Genomic DNA, 17,406 nt, shown 5'->3' with positions numbered 1-17,406 from the left:
TTGTCTGATAAAACTATATGTACTGTATGCAGTCTGCTGGTACTAAAACCCACTGACTTTAATGACAACATCACAGCTGCCTAGATTACCCTTACAGATTAAGTACAAGTCAAACACCACCACATTCAGTTTATTCATGTCAGCCATTCTTCTTTAAAATGCGCTTAAAAAGTTAAAATATATACCATCTTGCAAACTTCCGCGGGACGAGAAACTGGCAACTGGCTTCCTTGGAATGTCCAAGAACCTCGAAATGAAGAGCTGCAGTTTCGTATTTAGACTTCAGAGGGACATGAGATTAACTGGTGGTGTTTTTTCTTTTCTTTTCTTTTTTTTTTTTTTTAGGGATCGGAGTATCTTAATGAGAGAGAGAGAGACAGAAAGAAAAAAAAAAAGAGACGACTAAAACAATGGGAACATTAAAAGTAAAAAATAGAAATCAATAAAATTAAATTTAATGACAGCATGGTCAATATTCTACTCTCATTATAATGGTTTCAGAGGAACATTAAGACTGGTCACAACCCACGACAGCGTGACATTAAACCTCCTGCAGCAGCACATCCAGCCCAGAGCAGAGAATGTGCTTGTTGTTTCCCCCCCTCTCACACCCAGAAACAGGAACCAAATCAGTGGATAGAGTTTCACCTTTACAACCCCTGAGGTATAAGGGAACTGTAATTTAAAGCCAGGAGGGAGCTCTGGTACGGCGTGTTGACGGTGGCTTTGTGTGTCGATTCAAAAAAAATTCACAGAGAGGGAGGCCGAGAGCGGCGGCGTGGCTTCCAGCTTCGATCAACGTTTCACTTCGCTCGATGTTGCTCCGTTTCTACTGGCTCCGTTCCATTGCGACTGTCAGCATCTGATTGGGAAATCTGTTTTTTTTTTTTGGAGGCGGGGTCGTCTCATGCACTTATACCTAACGTGCCGGTAAGCGGACCTCACTGCACAGGCGAACAAACAAACACTGGCGTCCGAGGTCTCATTGGCCCATTTGTAGGGCCTGATCTAAAGCTAGCCGCTGGTTTGGAAAAAAAACAACTGTCTGAGGTGAACGTGTGTTATGGTGAAGCCACGTTAGCAAGCAAAGCACCAAGAGAAACCTATGCACATCAGCCTAAAGTAAAAAGAAAAAACAACAACAGATGGATTTTTGTTTTGGCTTAACCTGACTAACTGCACACTGCATGTTGGGATGAATGGAACAAAGCTGGTGGTGAAGGAAACAAATCTGCAGCAAGACAAGCGAAACATGTGAGGTGGCGAAGAAGAAGAAGAAGTAGAAGAAGAAGAAGCACACGAGACTCTGCAGCAACAGATCTGAGCACATTATGGTAAAATGCTGTGAAGGCTGAAAGCTATTTAACAGGTTTTTTCTCTTTTTTTTTTTTTCTTCTTTTTTTTTTTTGTTTAAACAGTTGCGTGCTGGGATAAATATAAACATTTATGCACATAAAAAGTAGGATAAAAGTCTATATTACAGCAGAAAAATTACATGAGTGAAATTTCACATTGTTTACAGGAAACAATCAAACTTGACAAGCTGAGAAGAAGCACAATCTTACAGTAAAAAAACACCCGCACAGAGTGGCCCGATGCGGCGATGACAATGCCCCGCGAACTCGCCGCTTGCTAACGTGGCTTCACCGCGTTTGAGTGAGTGTAAAAAGACAGACGTGACCCCTTTCATAGCGAGGAAGGAAAAAAAAAACAGGACCAATACCAGCATCAGACACATTCAAAGATGAACACAATGATATGGAGTAGAGCTAAAGTATTATCGAGAAAAAAAAGAAAACATGAATAGTGTTTATTCTCCGTTGAGGTGTACGCGGTCCCTTCGCAAAAAAAAAAAAAACATGACGACATCATCCCTGAAACGAGAACTGAGGGTTCAAAGAGGATGGGAATAAATGACGATGGAAAATTTGAAAAAAAAAAACAAAACTTCAGTCTCAGGCTCATAAGTCTCTGAAGAAAGCAGCTGTTGCCATATTCCCTCTCCCCCCCTCCCCCCGACGACATATAGCCAAACGTTTGTCAAGTTAAGGATATACTGTTGTTTCATGGCGTACGAGAAGCCAAACGAGTTAAAATCATCTCCGTGTGATTCACTTTGTCGTGTGTCCGTCTTTTAATTTAGTTTGACTCCTCTTTACCCATCAGCCGCCCATCTTCCCGACATCCCCTGCCAATCTCTTTCTTTTCTGCGTGTGACAAAAAAAAAAACTAAAAACAATGCAGTCAGAGAGAAAAAAAAAAAAAAACAAACAACAAGAAAAGCTGTTCTGGCAGTCCAATAGTCTCTTTTTGCATTGTATTTGTTGACAGTGCAAAGACTAGATAATCAGCGGGTCGGTGTTTCCTCTGCGTGACGGGGCAGAGCGATGGCTTTGAACCTGGGTTATTCTCAGTCCTGTTACAGTCCAAGGTTTGGAGGATTCTTTTACGAGGGGAGGGGAAAAAAAAAAACAAAAAAAAAACAACAACAAAAAAAACAACAACACTCTGCCTAGCCTTGGGGCAGAAGAAACTAAAAAATATAGGTAGAAACACCATTCAACTGATGTCTAAAAGGTATCACCCGGGAGATCTTGTTCTCATGTGAGCCGGTCACATGAATCTTTGCAGGGTTGAGGTGTGACGGTCGGGTTTCCCTGCGAAAGACACAAAACAAAGACGTGTTTAATAACGGATCACTTATTCGACTGCATTGAATACAGAAAGAAAACACTTGGAAGTCCTGTCATTGTCAGTGGAGCAAAGGAGGACTGAACTTTATGCATCATGAAGGAGGTTCTTGTGCCAGATCTAAGAGTACAAAGTTGATGCCAAACACCCCACTTGTGGATCTACACCTGTACAAGCCACAAAATCCCCCCAAAAGAGCCTAGAATAAGTCCGCTCAAATAAATTAAACATTTATAAAGGAAAAATATATAGAACAGATACACTTTCTTAAATTTCAAATCAGATAAAACAGCTTTAAATGATCAAAAGTATGACAAAACAAATACAAAAAAACCCCATCACACTGGACTGAGTTGGATAATAGACCCAAAAATGTTAGGAGCAACAAAACTAGTAATTAGTAGGCTAAAGCAGCCTAGATGAAAGAATAAACAAGAATAAACAGCCTTTCATAGGCTTTCATTTGAGTTAAGTCCAACAGGTTGACACTGTGTTGATGATGACAGTCACCGATGGAATGTCGAAAAGTACAACATCCACATATTTACACAGCAAGTGACAACATATTTGGGACGTGGCTATAGAGCTAAATAGTTTGCTGTAAGAATAATTGAAGATTGTTTGCTTTGTCTTATATCAGCTCATTCCCACACACACACTGATAAAGTGTTTCACTGTATAAAGTGTGACCAACACTTCAAAATGCCATGTCTACACGCCCTGAGTATTACAGAAAGAAGCTCGAAAATGTGACTCAGAAAAAATAACGACATGAGAATGAATGCAGAGCCTGATAAAAAAAGCAGTATGATCAGGGAAGTATCAAGTATGATATATTACTAAAAATAAAAATACAAATGCTAAAATAAGACTAGAAGAGTAAACTGAAGTAATATTATTGCATTTCTTTGTGTTGTAACATTTAAGACGACTCATTAATGTCACTAATTTTGGAACCAAATGCATTTTATAGACACGACTCGGTGATAAAACAATAGATATGATAGACTCTTAATCAGAGGCAAGAATCAAATGTTTGAAAGAATTTTTTACCTCAGTGCATCATATGTATCTGTTTACTGTGTATTTCCTTTATCCTTATTTATTTTTGATCAATATCTACATGTATTTATTTGTCTACTTTTAGTATTATCGCACCAATAAAATGATTACTTATGTACCTTAACAAATAGGCTAAAGTGTTTAAATAATTAAATTAAAAATAGGCCTTTTTAAAAAGTAGGTCATTAAACATTATCAATAATTATCTGACTTTTCAGCTCTATTTGTAGATTAAGACATATGAACTCTAGTTAGTCCTGCACTAAATCCTGCCTTCATAACGTTCAGTTTGAGTCTGAACCGTTTCACAGAGGAGTTTGCGCTGCACTGAGTGTAATGAGGTACGATTCAGCAGCCCCACAAACAACATCCGCCGCAACGATCACACAGTTGAATCAGCACCTCTTTAAAGCTGTTAAACACAAATGCAGGATCCACTGCGGGACTGATGAAGGCAGTGTCTGCTCTCACACTGACAACAAAGTGCAGACTTGTTCCTCAAACGGCCTGTAGTTGAGCAGAGCCGCCACCAGATGTCAGTGCAGGCTGCGGTACTTTTGCGTCTTGGCGGGCTCGTTCAACATCTCTATTATCAACACTGTGATCCACTTGTCCTCAGAGGACCTACTTAAGATGGATGAGCTGAGGGGCTAAAAGCTGCACTGCATATTGTACTAGATTGCAGCAGAGAAGTGAGGCCTTTGTTTGGACACGATTTGGTTTCTTCGCAGGTTTTGCAGCCTCCGTGTCGGCAACATAAATGTTGTAAGTAAAGAGCGGGGCGTCGTGTTCTTTTTATTTCACCTCCAATAAATCCAGAACAAAGAAACATGCAGTTATGTTTTTTTTTCTACAGGACACTCTGCGCTCGTATCTCAGTGACTAAATATTTTTAAGCAGAGACATTGAATTATTTATGTGAAGCGCAATGTCAGCCACCTGCATTTGGCTGGTTTGCAAACACTGCTCTCAGTTTGTCAATGTGTCTCAGTAGGCTTGTGTTTTGTTTCCCTGTCAGTCTTTTGCATGTGTCTGCTGGTGGGTGAAGGGAGGGGCTGCTGTTTGTTGGCAGGCAGCAGTAGGGAAGAGGTAAACTGAGCCGGGAAATATATGGCAATCTGTAATGTTTCCTTGTTTAGTTCTTCATTTAGAATACCTGTTGGCCATTAGCGCCCATCATGTTTTTTATATTCTGTTTTGTGATCTATAGTCCAGCGGTGTGACTGACCTGTGGCGTAGGACAGGTCGTATTGCCCTGAGAGCAGGGGGTATCCCAGGTGGTGGTGGGAGGGCATGATGCGCTGGGACGGCGAGGAGCGCGGTCGGTCCACGTCTCGCTCTCGTTCCCGTTCGCGCTCCCGTTCCCGATCTCTGTCTCCGGCGGCCCCTCGGTCCTGCTCCCTCTCCCTGTCGTGGGGCGGCTTGTCGCCTACGGTCGGGGATTTGCTCTTGTACTGGCTGGCGTGCTGATGCAGGATATCCAGAGCTTTGGAGTCCGTCGCTGTTTTGGTGACAGTGGGGCTAGCGCGAGATTTGTCGCTGCCTTCCTCACCTCCGGCTATTTTACTCCCATATGGAGAAAACGGATAACCTCCGGGTAGATAAGAACCTAAGAGCGATGAGGAAACATTTAGGTTTACGTGGAATACAAACGTGACAACCGATGATCAAATATTATTAATTAATCAAACTTAAGACTAAACATCATTGATTTTTGATCACCAACCGGTACATTCTACTCATATTTAAACAGTAGCACCATCATATTTTCTGTACCATTTTAATTGTAAAAATGAAAACACGCTGTAGGAAACTGGCTTACGAACAGCATGTTGTGTGTATGTTAACAATGAGCCGTTTACCACTGCAGGCACATGTGGGCTGTTCTAGGGTGGAATAAACCTTTGTGTGTTCCAGCCCCAAGAATCGGCCCAGTACACGCTCTTTAAGGGCTGTTTTTTGGGGACAACAAGTGGCCCTGAGCTGACTGGGGCTCAAAGTTGATTGGTTAAAATTGGAGAGAACGTAGAGTGCCATTTTTCCGTGAAGTAGTAGTCTAAAATCGCCATCAACTACGTAAAACTCACCATTTGAGCTAACCTAACAACCCTCCATTCTTCTATTTTGTACGCGTTCATAGACCTGCAGTTACGACGATAAACTCCTATTGGTTGTTGATTTGACACACTCAAAGGCAACATCAGGGCCAAAGTTACACGACAGTGGAAACAGAAAACCGTTACTGTAAACATTCATGTGTTCCTGCAGTGGAGAACCACCTTGTAGTACAGCTACTGTGTCCTAAATGTGAATTAGTAGCCACGTTGTTGTAAAAACATTTGTTTACTACTAACTCACTACCCATGTGGACTATATTCCCTTGGTTACATTCATCAGACCTTCCACACATTTGTGGATTAACACAAATTCAGCCACTCCTCAACTCTTCAATTCAGTAAACGCTTTCACTATTACTAGAAAATATAAACAATGGAAAGATGCCTTCAATTTTCCCCAGTAAATGCAATTTTCTGCACATAATCCGACTCTAAACCCTGTTAGGAGCTGAGGTTCCAACAAAATCAATCCTTGATTGACTTGAACTATCCAACTTCCTTGCAAATTACTTCCATGCTGTGATTTGCCCCCAAAACACAGCTCCACCAAAGGACTGCAGTTATTTCATGGAGCTTTTAAACATCACAACACTTCTTAGCAAAACAACACAAAATGTGGTGCAAATTATATCTATTAAGACTATATAATCCGAAGCTGCAGCAATAAATCTTTAGAGCCATTGTGTATGCATGCAAAAACCAAGACAATCCATTCTTTAGGTAATGTGAACTATGTTATTCTTTACATTGCTTGCAACTTAAAATGTAGTTTAGGTCAGCAAACTTATGCACAGCAATACATTAATGATCATGTCAGTTAAGCATGTGTTTAGCTAAAAAAAAAAGAAAGAAATACTGATAACTTGGACTAATGATTAAACGCAACACCAAAATGAAACTGGGTGACTCTACCTTGTCATCAATTAAAAAATGTCATACTGTGCATTATATTTGCTTATATTTGGAGTAAATGTAATGTCGTACCTGGGTAATTCTGCATCATGACTGAAGGCATTCCCCTGTATCCAGGGTGGCTGGGGTCATAGCCTTGTCCATAGGGGTAACCATGCATGTAGGGCATGTAGCCTTGGTGCTGTGCTAGTGGTGATGAGAACTGCATGTGGGGATTAGAACGAGAGTCTTTGCTCAGAGCCCGATGGTCTTCAGAAGTGATTCTGGGATCACTGCCCTCTTTGACGTCCTCCTTGGGCCCAATTTGACTGTCCTTGGGCCGGGGCCTTTCATCCTTTAATTTACGATCTCGTTCCCGCTCTCTGTCCCTTTCATCTTTCCATCGAGGTTGTTGTTGCTGGTGTTCATCTTCTGCTTGGGGCTTCTGGCTCTCGGGGTACTGCTGAGGGTGGAAAAGAAGGCTCAAGTCAGTAGAAATCAGCATTTAAATAATGCAATAAATCATAACTTAAACATTTTTGAACAACAGATAAATTAGCACTGTTAAAGTAGATGGGTATTTACCTGTCTGTACCACATGGCTTGCTCCATCCCTGCCTGGCCTCTGGACTCCAGTGCTTGCTTGGAGTCCTCCTTTCCATGGTGACCCCCTTCAGTCAGCTTCATCTTTAGCCCCTCAGCTTGCTGGGACTTTGGATCCTCCACCTTAATGCTTCCCATGGATTTGGAGGAGGGTTCAGAGGGCGAGTCCCTGGATTTGCTTGGGGGCTGCGGCGCCTTTCCAAGGTCTGACTGACTCGGGGCTTTGGAGAGGCTTGGTGGCATTGGGCTCTTTTGTTTCCACTCCTCCTTCATGGAGGCTTCTCGCTCTTTCATGGCTACGTCTGACTTCTTTTCAGCAGCACGATGCTGTTCGGCCATCTGCCGCTGCCGCTCCTCGTACTGTTGCCGGTAGGTTGCGTTGGTGTTCATCAAGTGGTTATGGTAGGTTTGATCAGGATGGTATGCATATGGAGGGACATAGGCATACTGGTTGTAGTAAAGAGGCTGCATGTACATGTTTGATCTCTGTTGGATGACAGAGGGTTGCTGCTGTTGTTGCTGCTGCTGCTGCTGTTGCTGCTGTTGTTGCTGCTGCTGTTGCTGCTGCTGCTGCTGCTGCTGCTGCTGCTGTTGCTGTTGCTGTTGCTGCTGCTGGCCAGGAGCACTGCTGTCAGGTTTGCGGTCTTCATGAACCTCAACCTTGACTTTTTCCTCACTGTGGTCCTGCTCATCATCCCTTTTGATCTTAACCTGACCTTCAGCCACTGGCGTGCCTGGATTGGGCCCACCGGGACTGGGGTTGACATAATTGGGCGAGTAATATGTCTCATAACCGGCATAGTACGGGGAATCTTTGTTGGGTGTCTGGTTTGGAAAGAGCGCTTTTTTGACACTTTCCCTGATGGCTTGGTCCTCTGTCCTGACTTTGACACCTTCTAGTTTTCCTTCACCATCCTCACCAGCATCTGAAATATCTGAGTAAGCTGGGCTATTGGTTTTGACTGAAGAGTTGTCAGCTCCATTCTGGTTCACTACGTGAAGTGGTGTGAGGGGCTGTGGCATCCCGCTACCATCTATCCGACTGGCTACACCGATGGATGGACTTGGGGCGTTGTCAGAGAAGCTGTAAATCTTGTCAGCCTCAGCCTTGATACTGGCCAAGCGACTCTGATGAGGATCTGAGGAACCATTGAGAAGCCCTTCCCCCTTATTCCCTTGATCACAAGGTTCAGCATATGGAAGCTTTCCTTCTTCCAGTTTCCCTCCTTTCCCTGGAGGCTTGGGACTGTCAGCTTCCTTTCCACCATCCTTTTTCTTTTTGTCCTTCTTCTTCTTGTCTTTGGAGCTACTTGGGGCAGGATCTCCAATGGCAGGGGGTTTCGGCTGTGTGCCTTTCATTTGAGGACTCTTGGGGATTCCTTGTATTATTGGGGTAAGCCCTGGGGAAGAATTTGGGTTTCCAGGTGGAAAAGAGTACATCTGCTGGGATGCTGGAGGGCCAGGACCCATGGGTCGTGGTGACTTCAAGTTTTTCTGGGCCATTTTATCAGCTTTTGTGCCAGCGCTACCCTTTTTAGACTTATCTGATCCTCGTTTGTCATCTATACCATCATTACTGGCTTCATCAGTGAGGCAAGGCCCATCCTCACAACCATCCATCGGTGTACCCCCTGTTTCTGCATCCGTTTCGGCCATTTTCTTTTTACTCTGCTTCGAACCAAACTTGCCAGAAGACGGGGAAGGACTCTGAGCGTCAAAGTTTCTGCCTTTTGGAGTAACTGACCGTGCAGGAGACAAGCATCCTTTCTGAGAGATAGAGGCTCCATTACAGTTCCCTGGATCAGGGTGGAGAGTAGAGTCTTCTCCATATTCACTGTCTCCATCCAGTTCCAACTTTATGTCGTCATCATTGTGGGCACGGGCTTGGTGGTACTTGAGACCATTGATGTGCTTGTACTTCTTGTTGCAGTTGGGGTGTGGGCAGTCAATTAGAACTGGAGAGGGGCAGCTGCGATCAAGGGGAGGTGGAAGTGGCTCAGTCTTAATAGAAGGGATAGGGAGACCTGTTGGTCCCACCCCTCCGCTGTTGGAGTTTGTCCGCATACGTTTGTTGCCTTTGGTGTCCTCTGAGCTGGAATTGGGTTCCATGTCCGAGGCTGGTTTGGTCTTGCGTTTTCCAGCTGAGGAGGGACTGGCCTTGATGTCCTCTGTGTTACTGTTCGGTGGGGTGCGGCGCTCCGATGGCGTCTGGCTGCCCCTCCGGCCTTTGCTGTTAGATGCGGCACGTGTCTTGTTGTTGGTGGTGCCCTTGTTGTCTGATGAGTTGCTGTTCTCGTTGATAGGGGTGTTGCTGTTCGGCCGCATTCGCTTACCTCGGCCGCGACCGTTCCTCATCTCCAGATCGCTTGTAGGGGATTCACAAAACCTGCAGCAGTGTTGAAAATCAGATATGAGGGTTACTCATGTCACAGTATTGATACAAGTGCAATACAGTGCTTTAGTTGCGATTTTGAAATAGTTTAATTGAAATTCATTTCTGTGTAAACTCAATACCAGTATTCCAACAAATCCCTCTTTGGACTTTTTCATTCTTATTATCTTACTGCACTTAATCACCGTGAATATAATCGGCACTTCTGACAGTGATCAACAGTCTGCCATGAAAAATGACAAATCTCATCAGTGGTGCAGTCAGCTGTTTTTGTGAAATGGGGATCACCTGTGTGGAATCAAGATGTGACAAGTGACCTTACAATAAATACACTTGTATCTGGAAGGCAAACCCCTGTTGCCCTCATTAGTCATTACTTAGAAGCCACAGAGGCCCAAAGCCTTTGATTGTCAAGATAAAAGGGGAAAAAAAGGTCAGTTTTTGGCATCTGTAATACTCTCTAGATTGCAGCAAAGCCTTTGGAAAAATGTTTTTTTTTTTTTGCAAGATTTTGGCTTCTTCTGTACTTAGCCATACGCTTTCTTAAGTTTGTCTGAGGGGGAGTTGTTTACATTTTTTACTGTGAATCTCGCATACACTGTTGTTTACCGTGATGGTATGCCAAATAACATGCTACAATTCCACACTGTCTCAAAGGAGATTCAAAGAAATAAATCATAACAGTAATACCAAGGGTGACAATACTGTACATTGTTCACTATGGTGTTGTAAACAATGGCAATTATATCAAAATAGATGCACCATTGTTCTTGCCATGTCTTTTTGCAACATACCAATTTGATACTTGGTGCACTATAAGGGAATAAGCACTTTAAACAAAGCCGCACGACTGTCCAAATGAAAGACAAGCAAACATGATTTGAAAAGACAGCCATGAACCTTCTACCTGCTCTGTAATCAAAACACGCAGTCATTCAAATACTTAAAATAGCGGTTTGGCCTTATCTCTCCATAACAGTAATGTAATTATCTTTCTGCACAGCAGTGAAGGTTAGCAGTCTGTGACAAAGTCAGACACAGGGGCTGGTATGACTCACAGCTTCCTCTACAAGTCTCTCCAAACAATTTCAGCCCCAGCAGGGGATGTGAATACATCCGTAGTCTGACAGTGGTACAGGAATTTAGACTCATTACAAGCCCAAGTTTATATTCAGTCCGTTGAAAGCTTTCTGAATTATTCATGGTGTGTCCCTAATGTAGTCGTGCTGCAAACTGTAAGACTATCTTGGTGCAAATGCAACCCAGCAAACCTCATGTACTTAGCATTATTGTGATATACTGTGATACATTAGTGCGATACAGCATCTCCTTGTTTTCCATTAGCACTACTTTAATCTTGATTTTTTTTTCTATTGCACTTAACCATGCATTTCAAATATAGATTCATATTTACATTTAGATGCAGTGCAGGTGCTCTAAATCAAAGCAAGCGCTTGGCAATGTATTTTACACATCCTGTGTGTTTTGCATAACAAAGGCAAGTATCCAGAAATTACAAAAACACCTTTTGCCGCCCACATAACACTGATCTAAGAAATTGCAGCCTTTGAGATAGAGAATGTTTTACAGTGTTGAGGAAAAGCTATTAGTCCAATAATTGGATTCTGCAATCTGGCTTGTTAGAGTAGCTTTCTATTTCCACTACTGCCTCCTGGGACATCAGCCGTTTGCCAATGAATCCTGTTTCTCCAGGCACAACATAAAGACTAACATGTACTCTGTAGATCCAGTGGCACACTGGCAATTTGGTGCATTAGGCTGTATATCCTTGAGCAGATGCTGCTACAGCAGATTCATATCACACAGAATATGAAAAGGTTAAGAGACCAAGTACCAAGAGCTTGGGTAGAGTGAACGCATCAGTGATTCATGGCAATTGTGAACTCTCTTCTACCTTGACATTTACAACTACCATGCACGACAGTAAATTTAATAGTACACAAATCCTTGCTATTTTTTTCTCCGTTTTGTGCTGACTAATGCTTAGATATTTATGATTATACTTATCTCCTTTTTTTGAGACCAAGCAATCTGTAACCCCATCCCTATATAACTGCATCTAAATGATCACAAGAATAATGTGCAAAACTTGCTTTCTCCACATGAAATAAAGCGAACAGGCTGCTTACCTGGGGGGAGCCCAGTCATGCCGTGTACAGTCCAACAGGGTGCCCACATATGTCTTGTTTCTCCAAGTAACATTGACCACCAGCATGCCTGTAAGACAAGAAATTGAAGATTCACACATTTAGATTGTGTTAACTGTGACAATAAGTCATGTACCAAACACAACGGAGAACATTTCACTGTCAGATTCATGTGTAACTGTCTGCACTATGCGAGCAGTGAGTGCATTGTGGCTGCTCCATCAATGTGTTAATCTTTGCTAAAGGGTGTCATATGCGAGATAGTTACACAAGTCAAAGATCCTTTTTTAATCTCCTTCACTCAGTAAAGCCGTAGGGGCAAGACTGACTGATATCTTCTAAATGACTTGGAACAGACTCAGCTGCAGTCAGTATTGTAAAACCTGTACAAGATACTGGCACAAGGTCTCACGAAGAATGATCACGCTGAGGTTACCGGGGAATACTCACTCAACACTCTTTCCATTTAAATAAGGCATCTCGCAGCACAAGAGATCTCCCTGATGGAGAATTACTTGGAGGCAAATACTTTTCGCAACCCTCTATCTCACTTTTCAGCACAGAAATTTACTACCTTGGGGAAGAGTATGGATTTACTACTACAGCTTCTTAAAAACAACCAACAAGCTCCTGGGTTCAACCAATTCAACGTGAAGGGGTTCAGTTTGACAGACTGTAAATGAGTGTGCAAGAGAAGCTTCTTGACTTCTCTGGTATTGCTGCAATCTGTCACACTTAGAAGCTTCTGTGTTGCCATTTGGCTGGTGTGAATTTGGTAGCACTTGGTGTGAGCTACACAATCCGACCTGTGCCGAGTGTGATACCTGATCTCACATTTTAACATCTAAAATTAGTTCCAGAAGATCACACGACTCTCTATGTATATTTCTCCACTACGAAACGAAATACTCTTCATTTCAACAGCTTGTATATCATCAGAATGTCACAATCCATTATGCAGGTTTGTGCAAAGTTATTTAACCAGCACTTTAGATGTTTAACTGCAGGAAATACAGCACGGAGATGCTGCTTCTGAAGGCATGGTGGAGGCAGATGATGGATCATTTTAGATTTTGGTCATAAATACCAACGTAAATCACCGACTAAACAGCGTCAGAGGTTTAGGAGCAACGGCTGTGCACAAAAACATTCTGAAATCATTGCCCACACCATCCCCCTCACTCCCCGGTGGTGACCTCAGCTTGCCACTTCAGCACTGCAGAGAAACTGGAGGCTGCAGTGAGCTAACTTATCTAATGGCACAGGAATGCTGGCTGGCAGCTTCCATCCCTCCAAGCATTTTATTAGCTTAGGAAACCTCTCTTGCTCACCCCATTTTCCCTCTCTCCTTCACCCTCACCCTCATTTCCTCTTTTCAATGGTATAACCATCCTTGGCTTACAATCTTTCCCCCCCTCCCACACACACAAGTCACAGTTCAGAACTCATTTTTCTCTTGCTGCCACTGGCGTGAAGCAGCCAGTGTACAGGGCGTTTATATATGTTTACAGGAACCTGCTGACACTTGGCCACGAGTCTCTTCCTTCAATCTATGACCTGAAAACATGAGAGCTCGGTCAAGGCTGGATCCAAGTGCAAATGTCGTTTGTGTGCGCGCTGGGTTGTGGAGAGGTCCTCGAGTTCAGATTTCTGTCACATTAAAAGAACCCAGACCTTTTCTAAAACGCCTTCAACAGCCCGCCCCCCTAAGCTCTCCAAACACTCCAACACAAAATGGCTCTGGCAGCTGGTCGTGGCAGGATGTAAATCAAGGCAGGGCAAATGAATGACTAGCCTTTCATGATGTGCAGGATATAGCCTTCCCTGCATTCTCTGGAGAGGGCTTTGGAAATTACACCATGGGTTGTCAAAAGTCTTTAATGATTTTAAATTAGCATACGGTCTTTAGCTGAGACAATGGATAAGCATGAGTGGGATTTTAGTGTTACTGATGGCGGTACTGTTAAAAAATGTATTTAAGTAAAACAGTTTGGGAAATACATTTATGTGCTTTTTTGCCCCAGAGTTTAGTGAGTATCTGGATACAGCTGTGATGTTTTTTTATTTTCAGCAAGAAAGCAGAAAATATAGTTCAAGATTTTACTATTGTGTGCAGAAGTGCAGGTTATGAGGTAAAGCACATACTAAAATCGCTCATATTATAAATTTAAATTGAACAAAGTGAACATAGCATTTTATTCCAAGAGAAAATGCAGCTTTTTATGTATAAATATACTGGAAATGCAGACATCTAAGTTGTTACTGCAACCCAAGCAGACGCTGATAAACCTTTGGGTCATTCTGAATATATAGCTGGCACATCATAAGAGTTTTGGATTTCCTGTAATTCCGCCCACAGATGGACTAAAGCTCAATCAAACTGTATGAGGAGCATCTCAATACCCATCTTCAAGCTCCTGCAAAGACTTTTCAACATCACAGTCTTGTTCTGAAGAAATTCCACGGCGTATTCGAGCGTTTGATAAGGATCAGTGTCCTGCTGGAAGACAAATCTTTGCCACAATCTGACATGGTGAGTGCTTTGCATTGGGTTTTCCTCAGGAATTCCCCTGTATTTCCTTCAGCTACACCTCTCAGGTGTCTGATCGTGAAAAGCCCACAGTGTAGGGTTGCATACGCTTAACTCCATGAAAACAAAGTGGATGACACAGACGTTGAGAAGAGGTGCAGCAATCGATCTTATTGAGCATTTACACTCTAAATAGGTTGCGGATTGATTGGCCAGAAATACTTTATATGCTGTCAGTAGCAAAAGCTGCATAAACACTGCAATCATTAAGCAGCCTATAAAATGTAACTACTGTATTCAGATAAAACATCAGACAGGGTAGCTGTAGGAAATGTCACGCGGCCGTAGCAAATATGTGTTTAAAATAACCACTACTGATGGGTACATACATCCAGTATAACAAGCAAATATGCAACAGAAAACCCTGTAATAGTTTCATACTCATTATAGGTCAACAGCTCAGAATCACTGACAGGCCTGTTTTGTAGCCTCTATGCTCACTGTCATGTGTTTTTTTTTTTTAAATTTCCCCCCGCATGGTTTCCTTCTGGCCATGTTCCCATGCTGAAGCCAAGGAACTCTGTAATCCTGTCAGAGTGGTCCTTGGCTTCTGGGTCACCTCAGATCTCTGCTTCTGACTCCGAATGCTAATAACGTAGCTCCTTGAGGGTTATGTGGGACACCTCAAGGACATTCAAAGAAAATTTGGACCCGTCTTGACAGAAATGGGAATGTTGCTAAAAAAAAAAAAAAGTATAAAAAACAAGGAAAGAAAATGTTACAGCACTTCAAATTTAATTAAGTTGTTTTGAAAAAGCGAGTTAAACTGATGCTGTCTAAAGACTCAGTGTGTATGTGGTGTATAGCTTACACAAAGTGAAAATGACAGGCCAAGTTATTATATCATCCTCCTCATCATGGGCATAAGTGAAAAGAGTTTTCAGTGCTGACACTTAAGAAGTTACATCAGCGCTTGGGAATTCAATTTCTAGGTCACACTCTGTAACTGTGAAAAGTCCAAGGTAACTTCATCCTAAACTAACTGCGATCACGACCAACAGTTAACAATCACTTTACACCGTTGCCATACTGTCATTCTAAGTAAACTCTTCCCTCAAATCATAGCTATTATTTTTTATAGATAGTGTTTTCCCAGCACAGCCAAGCACATCTCTTCTACCCTACTGCATACACAAGTAGGCACAGGTTCTTGTTAAAAATGTACCTTGCGTAGATGACAGTTTCTCTTCATTAAGCAACCATTATTGTGTTGATACCAGCTTAATAAACCATGAGTAGATATGCTGATTGCACACTAATTTGGCTACTAGGGAGGGAGAAAAATAAAAGGAGTGGCAGTTAAAAATGATGACATGCTCTGAGAAGATGAATAACTATGTGAAGCTCTGGTTTGCTGAAAATTTACTCCTTAAATATTTCTGCGCAGAATCCAGTTCTGAAGTGTCGCATTTGATATAATTTGCATCACAGTGTTTTGACTGGACCGCTTAATGAAGTCTTGATAGAAGGGATATTCATTCACAGAATTTCTTGGCAATAGAAAGAAATATGCTCAAGGGTATGCAATGAGATTAAGTTTTAAATGCTGGAAACTGAAAGCCATTTGCATTTATCTGTACGCTTTCATCCTGGGAATAATTTTCAAGCTGTCGGGACAAAGATGTCAATGTCAAGTCTGTCTAAACATGGAAAGTCCTTGACAAAACAACCCAAACAAATTTCCCTGTGGCAGAAAGCAAATTACACAAGAAACTAGGATGACTTTCCATCGCATGACCATTTGTTTACACACGGGGAGTCACATATGAGTGTTTGTGTGGGCCGTGATCCCTCTCTTTACTCACTGGATTTGTTTCAGGGGAAGAAACAGAGTGGAGTTCAAAGATCAAAAAATAAAACTTGCTCTTTGGAGCTGCAGTTCACTTGGGATTTGTTTGCTAGGGGAGGGTCGCTGTGGGGTGAAGGGAAAGGGTCGGAGTGATTTGGAGCGAAACCCGGTTCCCTGCTCCCTCCCCCATCCCCCCGCTTTGTGTCAGCCTTAATAGGGTCACTCAGGACAGCTGAGTGAAGCCCGCATTAATGAGAGGAATTGGCCTGTAATTTTACCACTCATTTCCTTTCAATGCTGTTGAACAACAAATGGCAGGCCTACTTCGGCGCCGAACTCCGCTGCATACTTGTATAAGATTACTTGAACAAGAGGGTAATGAAAGGGGAGAAAAAATTAAGTCAGGAGTAGCTCGTCTGCTGCATGAGTGACGGCCATGTCCTGCCCTAAAACTCCCCTCCTCCCTACTTAACACATTTCATTAGGTTGCAGTGGGGCCAAAATATGAGGTCCTCTGCTGCTGGTGAAATCTGCGAGGGCCATGGGTTCACCGGTTGACCTCTGCTCTGCTCCAACTCAACAGGAATTCAGTGGGGTTAATGGCATTTTCACTGACTGACCTTGTCAAAACGCCTTTGTTATCTTTGAAAATTGGAGATCACTTTTGCGTAATGATTGGCTGTGACATTACATAACTGCTTGTGCAAAATATAAAATCACAGCTTTAAAAGTGCAAAAATGGAATAAAACAAGACTAGCCTTGGAAAAAACTTACTTACAATTACCAACACTTGCAGTTTTCACCTTTTGTACACAGTCAGATACAAATGTAATTATTGACAGACTCTCTGTGTATCCTGTTTAAAAAACAGACATTTCTTCTCCAGTTCCAATTTTCTCTGCAATAAAAGCACCACTCATCAAGGTTGCATGTAGACAAGAAAGTGAGAACAATGAGAAAAATAGTGTCAGTATTCATTAGGGAGAGAAGATAAAAGATAGCCGGGTGCTGCCAGGAGCAATAACTGTAACCTTGACAAATGAAGCGTTTGAGCATTCAAGTGTCTGAGCATGTTTCCAACAGTCCATTTTAACGGTGTTTC

The 17,406-nt window shown here is 42.5% G+C and overlaps 1 protein-coding gene across 2 annotated transcripts in view; it reads right to left on the bottom strand.

Annotated features, from left to right (window-relative positions):
• Positions 1-438: 438 nt before the first annotated feature.
• Positions 439-17,406, bottom strand: part of znf609b (zinc finger protein 609b) — a 77,281-nt gene continuing 60,313 nt past the window's right edge. Inside the window, exons 4-8 of one of the 2 annotated variants that reach the window (XM_008304675.1) lie at positions 11,907-11,994; positions 7,347-9,750; positions 6,855-7,224; positions 4,982-5,362; positions 439-2,657 (exon numbers count right to left, since the gene is read on the bottom strand). In XM_008304675.1, coding sequence (XP_008302897.1) covers positions 2,614-2,657; positions 4,982-5,362; positions 6,855-7,224; positions 7,347-9,750; positions 11,907-11,994 — 3,287 coding nt within the window. In that variant the 3' untranslated portion in view covers positions 439-2,613. The remainder of the gene's footprint in view (positions 2,658-4,981; positions 5,363-6,854; positions 7,225-7,346; positions 9,751-11,906; positions 11,995-17,406) is intronic. The other variant, XM_008304683.1, reaches the window with a different exon arrangement.

This window comes from Stegastes partitus, unplaced genomic scaffold (genome assembly GCF_000690725.1).
Source record: "Stegastes partitus isolate 25-593 unplaced genomic scaffold, Stegastes_partitus-1.0.2 Scaffold41, whole genome shotgun sequence".
Taxonomy (NCBI): domain Eukaryota; kingdom Metazoa; phylum Chordata; class Actinopteri; family Pomacentridae; genus Stegastes; species Stegastes partitus.
Note: the sequence above shows the minus strand (reverse complement) of the source record. Positions and strands in the feature narration are given on the sequence as shown.